At 52.8% G+C, this 16658-nt stretch overlaps 2 protein-coding genes across 2 annotated transcripts in view; both read right to left on the reverse strand.

Annotated features, from left to right (window-relative positions):
* The window catches only part of DNAH9 (dynein axonemal heavy chain 9), a 159724-nt gene extending 158307 nt beyond the window's left edge, over positions 1–1417 (reverse strand). Inside the window, exon 1 of the mRNA XM_062506548.1 lies at positions 1013–1417. Within this exon, the coding sequence (XP_062362532.1) occupies positions 1013–1417 (405 nt within the window). The remainder of the gene's footprint in view (positions 1–1012) is intronic.
* A 1113-nt stretch (positions 1418–2530) lies between these two features.
* Positions 2531–15376, reverse strand: ELAC2 (elaC ribonuclease Z 2). Its single transcript, XM_062506252.1, has 24 exons — positions 15093–15376; positions 14978–15028; positions 14835–14905; positions 14138–14202; positions 13480–13537; positions 12939–13007; positions 12292–12441; positions 11735–11793; positions 10897–10955; positions 10733–10805; positions 9806–9918; positions 9167–9265; positions 8608–8746; positions 8446–8531; positions 7357–7466; positions 6999–7095; positions 6745–6883; positions 6454–6492; positions 6186–6295; positions 5669–5768; positions 5475–5595; positions 5216–5294; positions 4414–4558; positions 2531–3375 (listed from the first exon to the last, which is right to left on the reverse strand). The coding sequence occupies exons 1-24, from the start codon at positions 15281–15283 to the stop codon at positions 3133–3135; spliced, it is 2466 nt and encodes an 821-aa protein (XP_062362236.1). The 5' UTR covers positions 15284–15376; the 3' UTR covers positions 2531–3132.
* Between the last annotated feature and the right edge of the window lie 1282 nt (positions 15377–16658).

Consider the following 16658-nt stretch of genomic DNA (forward strand, 5'->3'; position numbering starts at 1 on the left):
ACCCAGCAGCTGGGGACTCTGGGCTGGTCTTGCCTGGACCTGAGCTGCTTCTGGCTCTTTTGTTCTGGGACAGCAACAGTATCTGTCACCTTCCTCTGGGATCAGAGCCAGGTTACCCCTGGTGATGACCAGGGGCCAGACTTGGGGAGGATAAAGGTAAAAAAAAGCTACAAAGAAACACAGAATGGAAAAGGAACAACCAGTGGAGGGTGCCACTCCAGGGTGCTGAAAATCCTTTTCACCATGACCCAAGAGGACCACCAGCAGCAACCACCATGTCCAGGGAGCCATAAGAAGGGGGAACAACCCCAGGGCACACAGAGTTCACCTTCAACAGCTCCAGCTGCAATAGTTGCAGGCTTTGTCTCCATTATTCAGATCAATGGACTGCTAATGAGACTAAGTCATAACCAGTCAAATCAGCTGTTTGTATTCTTCTGGATTGCTAAAATGACAATTGGGCCCCTGATGGAACCTTTTGAAGATCCTTTTGGGAAAACATCAGCCTATGTAAGGTAACTGGTCACTCCAATACAGGAGGCTCTTCTGAGCAACAGGAAAACCCTTTTCTGGTGAGGGTGATGGAGGGATGGCACAGGCAGCCCAGGGAGGAATCTCCATCTGCAGGGATACTGCAAAGTCACCTGGACATGGTCCTGGACAGCTGGCTCTGAGTGGGCTGGATTGAGCAGGGGCTTGGACCAGATGTCCCTGAGATGTGCCATGCAGCACCAACTATCCTTAAAATCACAGAATGATTTGGGTTTGTAGGGACCTTAAAGTTCATCTCTTTCCACCCCATGCCATGGGCAGGGACACCTTCCACTATCCCAGGTTGCTCCAAACCCTGTCCACCCTGGCTTTGAACGCTTCAAGGGACGGGACGAGCAGAGTTTTCTCGTTCTCAGGAACGCATCCTGTGACTCTGTAACGTGGCTCATCCCCCACGGCCCCCTCATGGCTCAGGCTTTGGAGGTTTCGTTGGGCTCCGCAGACCGCGTTCCCCCCTTACCTCGTCCAGCAGCGCGGCGAAGTGCGGCAGGGGCTCTGCGGGCAGGTCCCCGCACAGCAGCTCGGCGGGGCCGGGGCCGGCTCCGGGCGGCCGGAGGAAGAAAAGCGCCTTGGTGGCGCCGGGGGGCGGCGGGGGCGGCCCGGGTCGCAGCCCCAGCTCTCCGGCCGGGCCCCGCCAGGCGAGCAGCGCCGACCCCGCCGCGCCCCGCACGAATCCGCGCAGCGCCGGCCCCGCCGCGCCGCCCGCCCAGCGCCGCCAGCGCTCCGGGGGCACGGCCAGAGCCCGGGCGGCGCATCGTGCCAGCCGCACCGCGCACGGCTCCTCACGGGGATCCTCCTGCGGCTCTCCCCGGGGCTCCTCCAGCCCCTCCACCCCCGCTGCCCCGGGATCCCCGCCTGCCTCCATGCTCCCGGCCGCGGCCAATGTTTACGAGCAGCCGCTCGGTTGCCCGGGGGACTCCCGGGAGCCGCTGCCGTGTCCCGCCGGGATGCGGGGGCGGTCCCAGCGCCGCCGCCTCCCTCCCGCTGCTCCAGCTCCTTTCTCTCATCGCGGCGGCGCTGTGCAGCCCCAGCAGCTATTTCGCAGCCCGGGTCGTTCCGCGGGACGCTCCGAGCGCAGCCCGAGGGAATTCTTCCACAACGGGAACAGGCAGCTCTTGTCCCTCACTCCCCCCGTGCTGTTCCCGACACCTGCATCTGCCACCTGCAGCTGAAACTTGGGTGCTGCGGAATCCTGCTACCGCTGCATTTCCACTTCGTTAACACACTCTGTGAGAAGCAGTTCACCCTTTTCCAAACAAAAGATCCTTCTTTAATTCCATGAAAAGGAGCACACGGATCCCGTGCAGTCCCAGAGCTGCTCATGCCATCCCACAGGAACCAGGTCCACCCCTGGTCATCCGAGCCTGCTCCAGTAACAAGATTTTCTTTTTCCCAGTCCCCTGCTATTCAGAAAAGCCCAGCAGAGCTTATCTGGAGGACACAGATGTGTCAATTCTCCACTTTCTGCTTTAGACAAGCGTAACACTAAAGCATAGCTCATCAACACAAGTTGCTTTACTGACAGTTTGCCCCTTTATTTCCCATAAACTTGAAGTCTCAAGACTTGTGTGCAATTATCAGCTCCTGAGCTGGGCCTGGGCTTCTTCACGTTGCCTCCAAAAATGAACTCCTTCATTGAAACATCACAGAACTCCCCTCCTACTCCCAAACACAGGCCATGACAGCAGGGACAAGGGAAGAAGCAAAGCTGACCCACAAAAAGCCTCAGAAAAACTCCCCTTAAGCACAGACTTCCCCCCTCTCTGCCTGCTGTGCCAGCTTTCCTGGCCTGTGCATCCAGAACTAGAATCTGCTCAAGGACACTCACAGCCATGTGGCCCCAGAATGATCCAGATCTGATGGGCAAGATCTTGCTTTTTACCCCAAAGCTGAATCAGACAGGCAAGGTCATTCACCAGAGAAATCCAAATTTTTGTTTCCTCATTAGTAATCCAGACACAACACAACTTTCTGGAGGAGGGCGAGTGGTTTATTCAGATTCTAAATAAAGGGTTTGGAAAACTGACCTTTTGAAACAAAAAACCAGCAGAGAAAACCAAAATAAAATGGGAATACCAACATACAGATGTATCCTCACCGCTAATTTAACCTAAAACCCTAAAACTGGGTCCCATTTTACTGTTAATTTTCTTCCTATCAGCTGGTTATGCCCCCTTCACTGAGAGCAGCCCACCTTCTGGCAAACCTACAGCCCCTCCAGGGCCTCTCATACCTGATCACTTGCAAAGGTCACACCTGCTGCTGTTACATTATCAATACCTTGTAGCATAAACCCCAAAATTAAAACAGTTCAGAGCAAAGAATTATTTGGTTAAAAGAATGCCCCATGGACTAGTGAGCCCCCAGAACAGGAGCTACGTGGGCAGATCCTGTCTCCACAAGGACCAGAGCTGCTGACGACCCACTGGAGCTGCAGCCCAGGGAGATCCATGATGACCAAGCAAACCCAGATGCCCAGGCCAGCCCCTTTCCCGTGGTGCTGGCAGCACGGCGTGCTCCCAAGGCCTGCGGACTGCCAGGCTTCTCTCTCAGAGCAGAGCACCCCCAGCCTTGGCCCTCTCAGTTGACTGTTTTAAGCTTCTTGTCTGGCAGTTCCTGATGGTTCTTGGCTTGTTTCCGTTTCTGGCAGGCAGCTTCCACGCTGTCCCCCCTGGTGAGTTTGTCCAGGACCAGGGCAGTCTCCTTCAGCAGCCGCATCTCCCGCTTCTCCTTCCGCTCCTCCATCTCCACGATGTCATCTGCAAACAAAGCCTTCAGGGGAGGGATCAGCTTCGGGATGGCTGGGAAGTCACCAAAACGGACCTGGAACACAAGCACAGGAGCTCCTGTGTGAGAACTGCTGGCCGAGTTCCTTGCTCCCCCTTGCCTTTGACCTGTGCAGACAGCAGGGCCCTGTGATGCCTTAAGTTTCAGCTTTCATATTTCCAGACTCTGCACTGCACTGGTGTGGGACTCTGAACTTCACACCAAGTGTTCCAAGTTCTCCTCACAGCTCAGGCACACAAAACAATCCTTTTCCAGCCCCACAACCAAGGACAGCGCTGCAGCTTCAGCCCCAAAAAGTGCAAACAGCAGCGACTTGAGGAGAGCAATGTGGGAGGATGGGACTGCAGAACCTGGAGCTGGGCTTGGACAATGAAGCCCAAGATGGGAATGGAGCAGAACTGATCCAAGTGGGAGAACTCGTGACTCGGAGTCCATCTTGGGTCCATCTTGGCTGGAGCCACGGCCGGGCTCTTGCACTGCCCAAGGTGAATCCTTGGAAGGCCTTTGAATAAATCCCTGCTTTATTCCTTTAGCACTGCCCAGCCTCTGTTCCAGGGAGCCTCTTTGGGCACCAACTACCCCTTCCTGCGTGCAGCACTTGCACCCAGCAGCCCTAACCTCAAGTTATTGACAAGTTGCTGACATTTTCTTCACAGAAATGCTGTAGCCCAGTACAAATTCTGACTGACAGTGAGCTGCTCTCACGGCCACAAGTGCTTTCAGCCAGATTTTGTCTCTCAGATGTCTGCTACAGGAAGCCACTGGAGCAGCTCATCAGCTGGGATGGGAATAGAAGCAAAATTAGTTTTTTTGGCTGGGAATAGCAAGTCCTGAGGTGACACGAGGCAAGTACCCAGTATGTTAAGAGTTGGATTTGAGGGCCATCAGCACCACTGGTGTGGGGAAAGGGTGGCACAGGGTATCCACTGCCAGCAGTTAAAGGAGCTGTTTCAGAGACTGCTTTTCAGGAGGTGGAGTAATGATACAGTACAAGAGAAGCATTTAATTCATGAGCAACCATCCCAAAATAACAGTGACACCATTCCTAGGCCTGCCCCCAGGCTCCCAGCTTACCCTCATATGGTCAAAGGCGATGCCGACCTTCTCACTGAAGTCTTCACTGAACAGCGGGATCTTGGCGTACCTCTGGCTGAAGTGATTGAGCATGATGAACTCTGCATTCATCTTCATCCCAGTCTGGATGGCCTGGGAGGTTGTGCTGCAAAAGGAACATGCCCTGGTCACAGCCAGGCTGCCAGGTACTGCTGCTCTGCACCCAAGGTCACACCATACCAAGTGACCTCATGGCCACAGGCCCTTGTCCCTCAGGCACGCCTCACTGGTGGCAATTCTCTAACTTCCACACAGCCCTGAGTGCAGGAATGCAGCTGTAATTGTTGCACTTAAGAGCTCCACAACATGGCGACAGGCATTTGTCCCAGGGGTGCCACAAGGCCCAGTTCTTGCACTGTGACTCGCAGGGAATTGTGAGCAGCTGCTCTCAGTCTCCCACATTTGCTGGGGCAGCACATGGAACCCCTGGCTGCAGTGCTTTCAATGAGCTGTGAGGGTGAGATGACTCTACCTCCTGAGCTTAGTCACAAGATGCAACCATGCAGAGGGTCTTTCCCTTGGGCTGGTCTATTTGTCGAGTTACCAATGTCTGCTTGAAAGTTTTCCCCATTTTTTGGGGGGATGTTGAGAGATGTGGTGCTTTCAGAGCTGCTGCAATGACCAACACCCCATCTTTAGTGTAGAAGAGCTCTACACACACAAGAACCTTTGACAGGACTTGGGGCCTTCACCAGCAGCTCCAAGGACTACACCCAGCTGTGCACCTTTCCCTTCCTAACAGAGACAGCAGAACACACCCCACCTGTGGGTCTTCTCTATAGCTTCTTTTTCCATGCCATCTTCCAGCGTGGCTTCGTGGATCAGTAGGTTGGCATTTTTACCTGTGCAGATAACCACATATTCAGTCTTCAGCTGAAGACTGATCAACTGCCCACAGAAGCCATCCTGTCCCACCTCAGCCCCTCACTGAGCACCAAAGGTTTGGGAGTGCCCATTTTGGATACCAACAGATAGAGGCCTTTCTCCAAGAGATTCTTCAAGCAGAGGGTTTTGTTACCTACCCATTTGCACTAAGGCCATGCAGGGCATTGTATCACCAGAATAAACTACTTTCCAACCAGACTTGTGGATCACTGAACATGCAAAAGCATTTTTACAGTGTTGGACTTCACAGGTCTGAAACTGAACAAGGATACAAGTATTAAGACTCCAGGTCTCCTCCAGGGCCATGGAGCCCCTCAGCTCAGGAACTCACCTCAGCCAGGTCGTAGCTCTCTAACAGAGAACTCACAAACTCCTTGGCTTTGGGTCTGAAGTTCTCACAGCCTTTCACAAGCAACTGAGAAGGAATCATTCTGTGAGGGAGAGAAGAGATAATTAAGGACAGGTACAAAATAAAACACGGTCTTCTCTTTAAGCAGCCAATTTCTCCTGTTTATCACTCTCAGTTCAGTGCCTTGATAACCAGTATTACCTCTTGCTTTCATTGGTGTCCCAGTAACTCATCCAATCACTTCTACCCCACTATCAAACACTCTTTCTTCTACTTGCCCAACTCCCTTTTCTTACAGCAAAGGGATGCCTGCACGTAAGCCTCTATCAAGCAGCACAGCTAAGTAACAAACTCTATCCTGCCCTCTGCAAACTGCATATCCTTGTTCTACAGGCAGTGGAAGGAGTCAGAGTCACCTTCAACAAAGGGCTGGGGAAATAGATGACAGGGGTTTACCCTGAATAAAGACCAAGGACATATCTCCACACAGAACACTCACTTGATGTCTCCAAGAATCTCCTCACAGTGGTTGTGGTACTCATGCAGCCAAGGCATGATCTGTTCAGGTGCTACCAGAAACAGAGGGCTGAAAGCCTGACCGAGGGCTGCCTGCAAAAGCAAAGGGGGGGGGGGGGGGGGAAAATCAGTGCTAGGTGTATACTAAATCAGAGAGAAGAAATGCTAGGGAAAGGCTGGTGCTTGCCCACTACTCTGAAGTTCCCCTCCTCTCACCCCAAGCCATGTTCAGGAGCAGAGGAACCACTTACAAAAGCTCTCCGCCGCTCCATCAGGATATTCACCAGCCCCTGCAAAGGGAACATGGGAGACAGCAGGGGCAGTCAGAAGTGTCTGGGGAGTCAGTGGCAACAGAGCCACCACTGCTCAGCAAACCCAGAGGCACAACAAACAAGAAGGGAGAGGGGATTAGAAACACAGCCAGATTCAGCAGTGCCTGGGGAATGAATGTAGAGAGGAATACAGAACCACACTCATCAGCTGGAGCTACAGGTCCAGAGCACAGCACAGAGCCCCTTCCCCTCCCCACACCCCGAACCCACCGAGTGATGATCCGTGTGCATGTGGGACACAAACACAGCCACGAGGTTACACAGCACTTGGTCAACCTGCTCTCCATAGTGGCGGCAGAGCTGTCCAAAGGTTCCTTCCCCACAGTCCAGGAGCAGGGACCGGGTAGCACTAGTGGGAGGTGACAGAGACATTCAGAAGCCACTGCAAGAGCTCTGAGCAGGGCCATGTGGGGAAGGGGATCTTTTGGGCTGGAAAGCAGAGATCAGAGAGCACTGGGGTTTACCTGGTATTCACCAGCGTGGAACTGACATTACGGATTTTCATTGGAATTGCGGATCCTGTTCCCAAGAACACAATTTCAGGATAAGCACACACATTTCCTAGAGAAAACAGACAACAAGGATTTGTAGGCAAATATTCTCCACATGCTACCCAGTCAGACACCATCTGATTCACCAGCCCAGCAACTCCAGAGCCAACATGGGCAGCACAGTCATTTTTGCTCCTCTCAGCAGCAGGTTTACAAGGGAAGGCAGAACAAGCCCCACCACTTCACAGCTTCATCTGGGCTCTGAAGCAGTGGGTCACCAAGACCTCCCATTTTCCACCACACTGATCCAAGCTAAGTTGCTGATCTGTACCTGGTACAGCAGACAGGCTCTCTTTGCACTCCTTCACACGGGTCTGGAAGTCAGGGAGATCCAAGGCTTCACTAACAAACATGTCAGGATCACAGACAGTCACAGCATCTCTGCAATAACAGGAGGAGGCAAGGTAGGAATTGAAACAGCCCTTTTTAAGAGCTAAGTGCCAAATTCCTGTGACAAAACAGCCTTCCAACAAAGGGACCAATGCTCTTTCCATTTTGAGGGGTTGGAGAAGACACAAGTGTGATGTGTGCCAATAAGGCCGAGTTGGGCTGAGCCAGGTACAGAAATGATCATTCCATCAAAGTGGAGAAGCTCCTGCAATAGCACTTCATCCCACCCAGAACTGCCAGGCAGTAGAGGGCACTGCAAGGCAGCACACAAGGTCCTGGAAGAGGAGCAGCCACCTAAAGCCATCCAAGCATGGCTGAAAAGTGTAAGAAACCCGTGTCCTGGGTCTGCTTCAGAGCATGTGCAGCACTACAGGTCTTCATTTAAGTTAACAGAGAAACTTAAACTCTTCCTGGCACCTGCATCTTTCTGTTGTGCCCAAGAAAGCCAGAAATCTGAGCCATGGTGCCTGAAGTCCTCTTGCCCCCTGTGGTCCCTGGCGCTTAAGGTTCTTACTGATCAGCTTCACCTATTTTCCCACCAGGAGCAAAGCCAGCAACTGTCTAACCACCTGGAGCTTTCAGCTCTAATGTCAGATTTTCTAGGTCTACAGAAGGTAGGACTCTCCCCGGGATCCCCAAGAACTCTCTTCCTGCACCCATCTGCTCTGCCACAGCCACAGCCGGGTGCACAGCATGCGTCAAAGCAAAGGACAAAGGACCACAAGGTTACAGGAGCAAGGGACAGAAACAACACTCTGGAGCACTGACTAGGTGTTGTTTTCAGTGGTTTATTCCTCCATATGCTACACCTTGTGCGAGACTTTCAGGGGCAGAGACACAGCCTTCAAAAGCTCCCCCAACACAGCCACCAGAAAGGATCTGCAGGGGATCCTGACACAGTGCCCTCACTCACTGAAAAGCTTCTTCAAACCAACACCCAAATCCTGAGAAGAAAAAGACTGCCACTGACCTCTGCCACTCCTGCTGTGGCCTAAGGTGATATTTCAGGAGGCACTCCCCTCGCACGATGGGCACAGGGCACACAGCTTCTGTTTCCTGCAGGAGGAGGGTGATGTGAGACGCAGCCTTTGCTGAGGGCAGGAGGCACAGGGGGAAGGGAGGCCTGGATTACCTTGCTCTGGTAGGTGGTGAGCAGAGGGAAGATCTCTGGGTGGATGAGGTTCAGCTGAGTTTGGATCTTGTAGCTGCGTGGGTTGTGCACAGCAGAGGAGTTTTCATTGAGTACCAAGTGCTGAGTCCCAGGCCCAAACCTGTCAGAGGACAATAATGCTCAACAGCTTCAGCCCCACATTAAAACTGGGCACACCTGAACTAAAAATCTCACCTGAGCCAACAGAGCCCTCTTTTTAGAGCTCTTTTCCACAGAATCACTAAGCTGGAAGAGACCTCAAAGATCATTGAGTCCAACCCATGCCCTAACACCTCAACTAGACCATGGCACTGAGTGCCACATCCAGTCTTTTTTTAAACACACCCAGGGACGGGGACTCCTCCACCTCCCTGGGCACACCATTCCAGTACTCAATCACTCTTCCTGTAAAAAACTCTCCTAATATCCAACCTATATTTCCCTTAAGACTGTGTCTCCTGGTTCCGTCAGTTCTCATGTGCACCACCACAACAGGCTGGTTCCCCACGGAAGGCAGCCCAGGGACCACAGAACCACATACCTTTCCATCCACTGCTGGTAGCGGCTGTCTCGGAGCACTGACTCAGGGGTCATGTGAACAACCAAGGCCACCTGGTGCTCAGGAGCTCCCTCCTGGTACCTGGACACATTCAAACAAAGAACATCTGTGTTCCAGTCCACGTCCTTGGCAACCCCTCCCCTCTCCCACTTTGGTGCTACCAGAGATGCCCCGAGGTTGGCAGAGCAGGGATTTTCAGAGCATGGCCCTGGAGCTCCAGGCTCTGCACCACACAAGGTACAAGGCACAGGCCATTTGCTGATACCTCTACTGTCCCCCCCACAGGGCAGTTCCTCTCCCCCATCAGCAACATCTTCAAAGCCTCCAGGAGCCCAAATGCTTCTGCACAAGCCCTACAGAGATGTTATGTGCAGTCCAAGCTTCCAGCAGCCAGGGAAGAAGCAGCCTCCACTGCTCCCCAGGCAGACACCAGGGCACATACCTGCTCTGGAAGTCCCTGAGGCAGAACCCCACAGGTCCTGCCTCTCCTAAAAGCCTCAAAATGCACCAAAAATCCTTTCTTGTATCTCAAGCTCCCTAACAGTGCCAAACAGCATATCTAGACTAGATGTGCTCAGCCCAGGTGTCCTTCCCCAAACACTGCAGGTGCCCCAGCCCTACCTTCGGAAGGTCTCGTTTTCACAGACAGCATCCACAAAGCCCTCGTGAGGACACTCCAGCACGAGGAACACTGGGCCAGGGTCAGTGGGGGTGCACAGCTCCTCAGGAAAGAGCTGCAGGCAGATACACAGTGCTCACACCACAACCAGCCTGGACACACATCCCTTCCTGCACCTCTGTGTCCGACTCCTTCGGTCAGACAGAGCACAGCAGCCACTCCCAATGCTCAGTACACCCAGCCAGGACAGCTCTTGGACCCTCCTGCTCTCATTACACAGCAAAATGCAAATGTCTGTAACAGCAAATCCCAACCTTGGCCTCGGGGAAACCACAACCTAACCTGAGGAGGGGAATTTCAGCAGTTTCTAGGTTCCCACGACAGATTCAGATGGTAGCAAAAGCATTATAAGGAAAAGAAGGCTTTATAGAATTCTTGTGACACAAAGATGTGATGATCCTGTCTCCCAGGTCAGGATCTCCACTTGCCTGGGCCATGGCCAGAGAGCTGGCTCTGCCTCTCACTCCAGATTTTGAGAAATCCAGACCCTGTATCTCAGAACTACTGAGTTTCTTCTGATGTCAGAGGTGCAAACAGGCTAAGGAGGGAGTGATGGCTACTCAGGCATTCAATCCCCAGATTCAAACAATGCAGGGATTAACTCCACTAGCTCATTCCTAGACCTGCATTAGCTTTGAGGAGATGAAGCAGCTCTGCCAAACAGCAAACACCCAGCCATACCCACACAGGAGTTCATTTCCCTGATCACTACCCCGACAGCCCCAGGCATGCCACATTCAGCAACAACCTGGAGCTGGAAAAGCCACAGGATTACTGGTAGGCAAAGCATTCTGCACAAAAGCTTGTCACCATGGGAGCCCACTGAAGAGGGAAGAGTGGCAAAGTCCCAACAGAAGCACAGATCTTACCTCTTTGCCTTCAAAAGTGACACTCTCCCCATTTTTGAGAGCAGTAATGATGGGAAGGATGGCTGGAGTTCCCCTGAGAACAAGGCCACAGAAATATTTAGCTTGCCAACACCCACGTGCCTGCTCCTGCTGCCCTGTGCCCCAGGCTGGGCTCTCATACTCACACTGGCAGGCCCAGCTCCTGGGCTTTGGCTGCAAGGAATTTCCCCTTCCTTGGGTGAACCTGCAAACAGTTCAACACAATTATCACCCAAAGAAAGAGGGCCATGAAACAAGATCCTTGTACTGCCAGACTTAAAAGCTCCTTCACAATCCAAGGGACTATTTTCTTCCTTTTCAGTTCCACAGCCACCGCTCCAATTTACCCCAGAAAGGCTTTTCTGGACTCCCTGCTTTCCAGAATCCTGCTGCTGCTTCTTGCTCCCCTCTTCAGCCAAGCAAGCAGGACAGCCTGCCCTCCTCTGAGGGTTAAACAGGAATGCAACCTGTACCCTCAGAGCCACTGCTGGATTCTAAGAAACACCTCCAGTTTTACACATTCCTACTCATCCTACAGCAAGTCTGACACTTGAAAAGCAGAAACACATCAGAGCTTCAAAGCCCTGCTTGAAAACACTGTCTCAAATTAAATCCCTGCAGCAAGATGACATTAGGAAGCATCTCCTTACAGAGGGAGATCAATGCACCAAGCCTGCCAGTCTTTAAGAAATGGTTGGACAATGCCCTTAATAATATGCTTTAAATTTTGGGCAGCCTGAAAGTAGCCAGGCAGCTGGACAGGATGGTTCAACCCTGGAAGCATCCAAGACCTGGCTGGATGGAGCTTTGAACAACTTGAGCTAGTGGAAGGTGTCTCTGCCCGTGGGGGAATGGAATGAGATTATCTTTGTGGTCTCTTCCAACCCAGCTCATCCTGTGCTTATATATGATAACTGCTGTCCATTCCCCTTGAAATACTCTGTCCTATTCTCTCTGGTCTAGAGATCCTGTGCTCAAACTTACTTTACAAAGAAAAGCTGTCACCAAATCAGGATGCCTCCTTGTACACTTCTGCTCATCACCTGTAAAACAAAGCAGAACTACTAAAAATCATCACTCACCATCGCTTTTCTCAAAACCAAAACACGCCAAATTTTGCTAAAGCATTAACAGGAACATTATCCACTTAACTTGGAGCCCAGCAGCAAAATGTTATGAACACCCAAGGCCACAGAGCCCATGGCTTCAGATACAGGAAGATAAACTAAAGCCCAAGACTGAAAAATAATCAGCCCAGCATCCACCTGTAATTAAATTACAAAGGTTGGAGCATTCACCCTGCCAGAAGCAAACTATTACAGGGACTACTCAGACCCAAGCACCAACTATGTCCAATTTCTAGGCCTTTTAAGTTACATCATCTTCCAAAGTACCAGAACACTTTCTGTTCCATGGAACCTTCCAGCTGAGCTTCTCTACAGACCTCAGTTTCAGAAAGCAAATGACTCAGAGGATAAATTCCTATCCCTAGTTTGGCTTCTCGTCATTGAAGTTAAAAAGGCAATTCCATGTGTTTTCACCTGTTTTCTTTGGGCTTTCTTTTCCTTCTCCCAAGCTTTGCTGGGCAGCTCTTGGGGATGCAGGCCCTGTGTCCCTTTTAGGGCTGTTTCCACCCTGGGGAGATGTTCCAGGACTCTGGGGGGATGAACTTTCAGCAGCCAGTGGTCTTCCTGTCCCAAATCCAATAAAAGCAGACAAAGATCACTCAATCCAAAATATAAAAGAAAAGTAGGAGCAGCATTCCATCCTCCATGACAGTCAGGTTTAAACTGTAACAGAATACAGAGCTCTTCCCACCAGTCTAGCTTGCACTTGCATTCTCCAGTCACTTATTTCAGGGGCTATCCCTCACCCAAGTCCTTCTCCCCAAACTCTGTCAAGTCTGTGCTGCACCCTCAGTATCACAGTTTCCAGCACAAAGAATGCAGCTGGCTGAGAAAGCCAAATCCAGGGATGTTTCACATATCATTCCATCCACCCACACCTAAAGGAACAAGCCACAGCCCTGACTCTGCAGATCTTGATATTTAAATTAAATCCTTCTCCTGAGAAAAGCAAATTAATGGGACCTCTGCTTACTCAGGCTGGCAAACAGAAGCTGTTCCTTGAGCCTTCGTTGTGCTTACTGAGCATGTGCTTCCCCTGTCTCTGCAGCACCAGTGCTCACCTGTCAGAGGGATTTGATAGACAGTCATTGTCTCATCCTTGTACTCAGGCTCTGTGTGCAACTGCACAGCTGGGAAGAGATCAGAACCCACCATTAACAAGTGCATAAGCAGAGATTCACATTCTTGAAGAATAGAAATCAGAAAAGTGTCTTTGTCTTTCTTAAACACCACCTGTTGAATATTCCCCTTCTCTTTCTCTGCTCAACTTCAAACCCCACTGTAAATAATTAAAGTTTTAAAAGCCCGTCATCCTCAGGATAACCACAGTGAGCAACTTCACTGGAAGACTGGAAGCAAACTGCCTTCAATGTTTTAAAACCAAACGCTGTCTGCATCAGCCAGCCTGGCAGCCCCTGAGCAGAAACAAGAGCTGGAAACACTGTTGTGAGGGGTTTAAACAGTGTATCAGAGCAAAACCAACATTTAGAACACCCTCTAAGTGGACCTAAACCAGAGGCTGAAGCTGTTAGTAGGCAACGCAGCCTTGGCTAGTAACAAAGTTCCAAGTTCCTTTGCTACACAAATCCCTGACCCACATACCTAAATCCATCCTTTTGAGGGGCCCCGGAAAGAGGCGAATGGCTTTCAGGTAGTTTTGCTGGAAAAGAAACAGGGTATCAGGAGGGGGCACAAGCAGTGCCATGACAAACACCCTTCCAGCAGCTACACTCAACAGCCAGTCAGACAAAGCTGAGCAGCTCAGCCAGCTCTGGGCAGGTGTCCCACCTCCGGTATGCACTGCGTCTTCAGAAAGAGAAAGAGCCATTGTCCCCACCCCCTCCATCTATGCAATTAGTCAGCAGAAACTGCAAGGGAATAAAACCACTACAGCAATGCTGAGGATTGCAAGTTTCTGGTCCAGACACGGCATCAGGCTGGCAAGGACCACATTAAATAAGACCAGAGACTGAGCTTCTGTTAATATAAAATGGGGAGGGAGCAGAGAAGAGAACAAAGACCCTCCCTTCTCCCAAAAGCTGATTTATCAGGATACAAGACTACAAGGCAGGAGAAGATTTCTGCTGTCCTGTAACTGAAGAGATTTGGATTTTCAAGGCAGCCCTTTGGGCTGACACTAATTCAGACCAGCTTTTCACACTTGCACAAAGATTCCTTCTGCCACCAGCTCTCCCAGTTCCAAGGTGAGCTTTAACACCTCAAAGGTTTTGCTGTCCCTTCTGCACCTTGCCATACTTACCAGCTTTGGTGGCCCCAGAAACACACACCTCTGGAGTCCTATAGCCTTCAGTGTGAGAATCATACCTGAGAGCAAGTAGAGAAATAGCTTTATCACAGCTCCAATAACCACTGGTAGATCCCAAAAGAAAGATCTCTCTCTGTTCAGGAGTGCTTGGCCTCTCCATGAAGGCCAGAACTGAACTTGGACCTGACTACAGTTTTGCTCCAGCTTTGTGGCAGTTTCAACAAGTCACTTGCCTCTACAGATAAAGAAAATATCCGCACATCTTGATAAAATTGACCTGGAGCAAGGCATCTGAACAGATCGTTAATCTCCACCTTCACTTGGAGATTTCCAGAATTTTAATGGACAAGACCCGTAACCAACTAACCTCATCCTGCACTGAGGACAATGGTGCCCACAAACCTCTGTGTGCTCCTTTGGACTCAAACCAGCCTAATCCACCAACAGCTCCCCGCTGGCAACACCTTCTGCACCAGGAGATTTTGGGAAGCTGAAGCCAGGCACGCTGGACAGGCAGGGACCGTCCCACCACGTGTCTTCACTGTCGCAGATCCCCAGAACAGCCCAGCCCTCAGACAGCGATGTCGCCGTCCCCACCGCTGCCTAAAACGCCCCCACAAACCGCACGGGGCGCCCCGCAAAGCGACTGCGTCCTGCCCGGGAGCTGCTGCGCCAGGCTCCTCGCACTCACCTGGCAGCCCCCCGACGTTGGCCCAGGACACGCGACTAAGGAAGATGCTGTCCAGGTGGGAGATCTTCAGCCTGCGGGGCAGACGGGGGTAAGCGGGGCCCATGCAGCCCCGGGGTGTCCCCCCCCCGCGCTGTCCCACTTACTTGTGCTCCTGCATGGCGCGCTGCGTGCCCTCGCCGCAGTTGAACAGGTACCTGGGGGGACAGGGGCGTCAGGGCAGGCCCGACCGGGGAGCCCCGCTCCCGGCCCCGCACTCACCGGTTGAACTCGGAGAACACGTACACGGCGGCCCCCGCGTCGCGGCTCCCGGCCGCCACCACCTGCACGTACACGGTGTTGGGCCCCGCCAGGCCCGTGCCCGCGTTCCGCCGCCGCTCGCGGGCCCACACGTGCCGAGGCACGTCCTTGGGCCGCCGCGCGGGCCTCGGCGCTGAGGGGCCCTCGGACATGGCCCGGCCGCAGGAGCCGACCCCGACCGAGCCGCCGGTGCCCGCCCGCCGCCACACGAGCGCGCGGCCCGGCGGGAGCACCCGCGCCAGCGCCCACATCCGCGCGCCCGCCCCGACACCGACAGCGTCATCGGCCCCGCCCCACATGCCGCGCCACAGCCAATGAGAGGCGAGAACTGCCCGCGGTCCGCTCATCCCCTCGTCACGTGGAGCGGGCGGACCAATGGAGAGCGAGCCCCGCCCAGGACTCGCCGCTGTCCGGTCCGGCCGCTGTCACGTGGCCGGGCCCTGCCGGTCGGTGTTCAGGGGAAGTCGGTCCGGCCGGTTCTGTGTCCGGTCCGGCCGGTTCCATGTCCGACCGGTTCTGTGTCCGATCACTGCCAGGGTTCTCTGTCTGGTCAGGCTGGTTCTGTGTCCGGCCCCTGCCCGGGATCCTATGTCCGGTCCGGTCACTCCCGGATTTCTCTGCCCAGCCATTCCCGGCATTCCGGGCCCGGCCACTCCCGGGATTCTACCGGTCCATCCCGGGGCCGGACACTGGTGCTGCTGGGCAGGGATCCCCCGCTCCACTGACCTGACAGCTCCAGGGATGTCTCCTTCCATAAATCCATTTATTCCTGGCACAGTGACACAGATTCAGGCCAAGCTGGTGCCTCCGACGAGAGACCCCAAATGGGAACTCCTGGGGTTTTATCCCCTCACAATCTCCTTACTCACAACTCTGACTCTTCCTCCCAACCACTCCCTGAGGAAGCCTGTTCCCACTGTTTGATCTCCCTCTCTCTAAGAAAATGCTTCCTAATGTCAGTAGGACATTTCAATCTACAAGAGAGATTTAATTGGAGACAGCGTTTTCAAGCAGGGCTTTGAAGCTCTGATGTGTTTCTGCTTTTCAAGTGTCAGACTTGCTGTAGGATGAGTAGGAATGTGTAAAACTGGAGGTGTTTCTTAGAATCCAGCAGTGGCTCTGAGGGTACAGGTTGCATTCCTGTTTAACCCTCAGAGGAGGGCAGGCTGTCCTGCTTGCTTGGCTGAAGAGGGGAGCAAGAAGCAGCAGCAGGATCCTGGAAAGCAGGGAGTCCAGAAAAGCCTTTCTGGGGTAAATTGGAGCGGTGGCTGTGGAACTGAAAAGGAAGAAAATAGTCCCTTGGATTGTGAAGGAGCTTTTAAGTCTGGCAGTACAAGGATCTTGTTTCATGGCCCTCTTTCTTTGGGTGATAATTGTGTTGAACTGTTTGCAGGTTCACCCAAGGAAGGGGAAATTCCTTGCAGCCAAAGCCCAGGAGCTGGGCCTGCCAGTGTGAGTATGAGAGCCCAGCCTGGGGCACAAGGCAGCAGGAGCAGGCACGTGGGTGTTGGCAAGCTAAATATTTCT

This window comes from Cinclus cinclus, chromosome 20, assembly GCF_963662255.1.
Source record: "Cinclus cinclus chromosome 20, bCinCin1.1, whole genome shotgun sequence".
Lineage (NCBI taxonomy): Eukaryota > Metazoa > Chordata > Aves > Passeriformes > Cinclidae > Cinclus > Cinclus cinclus.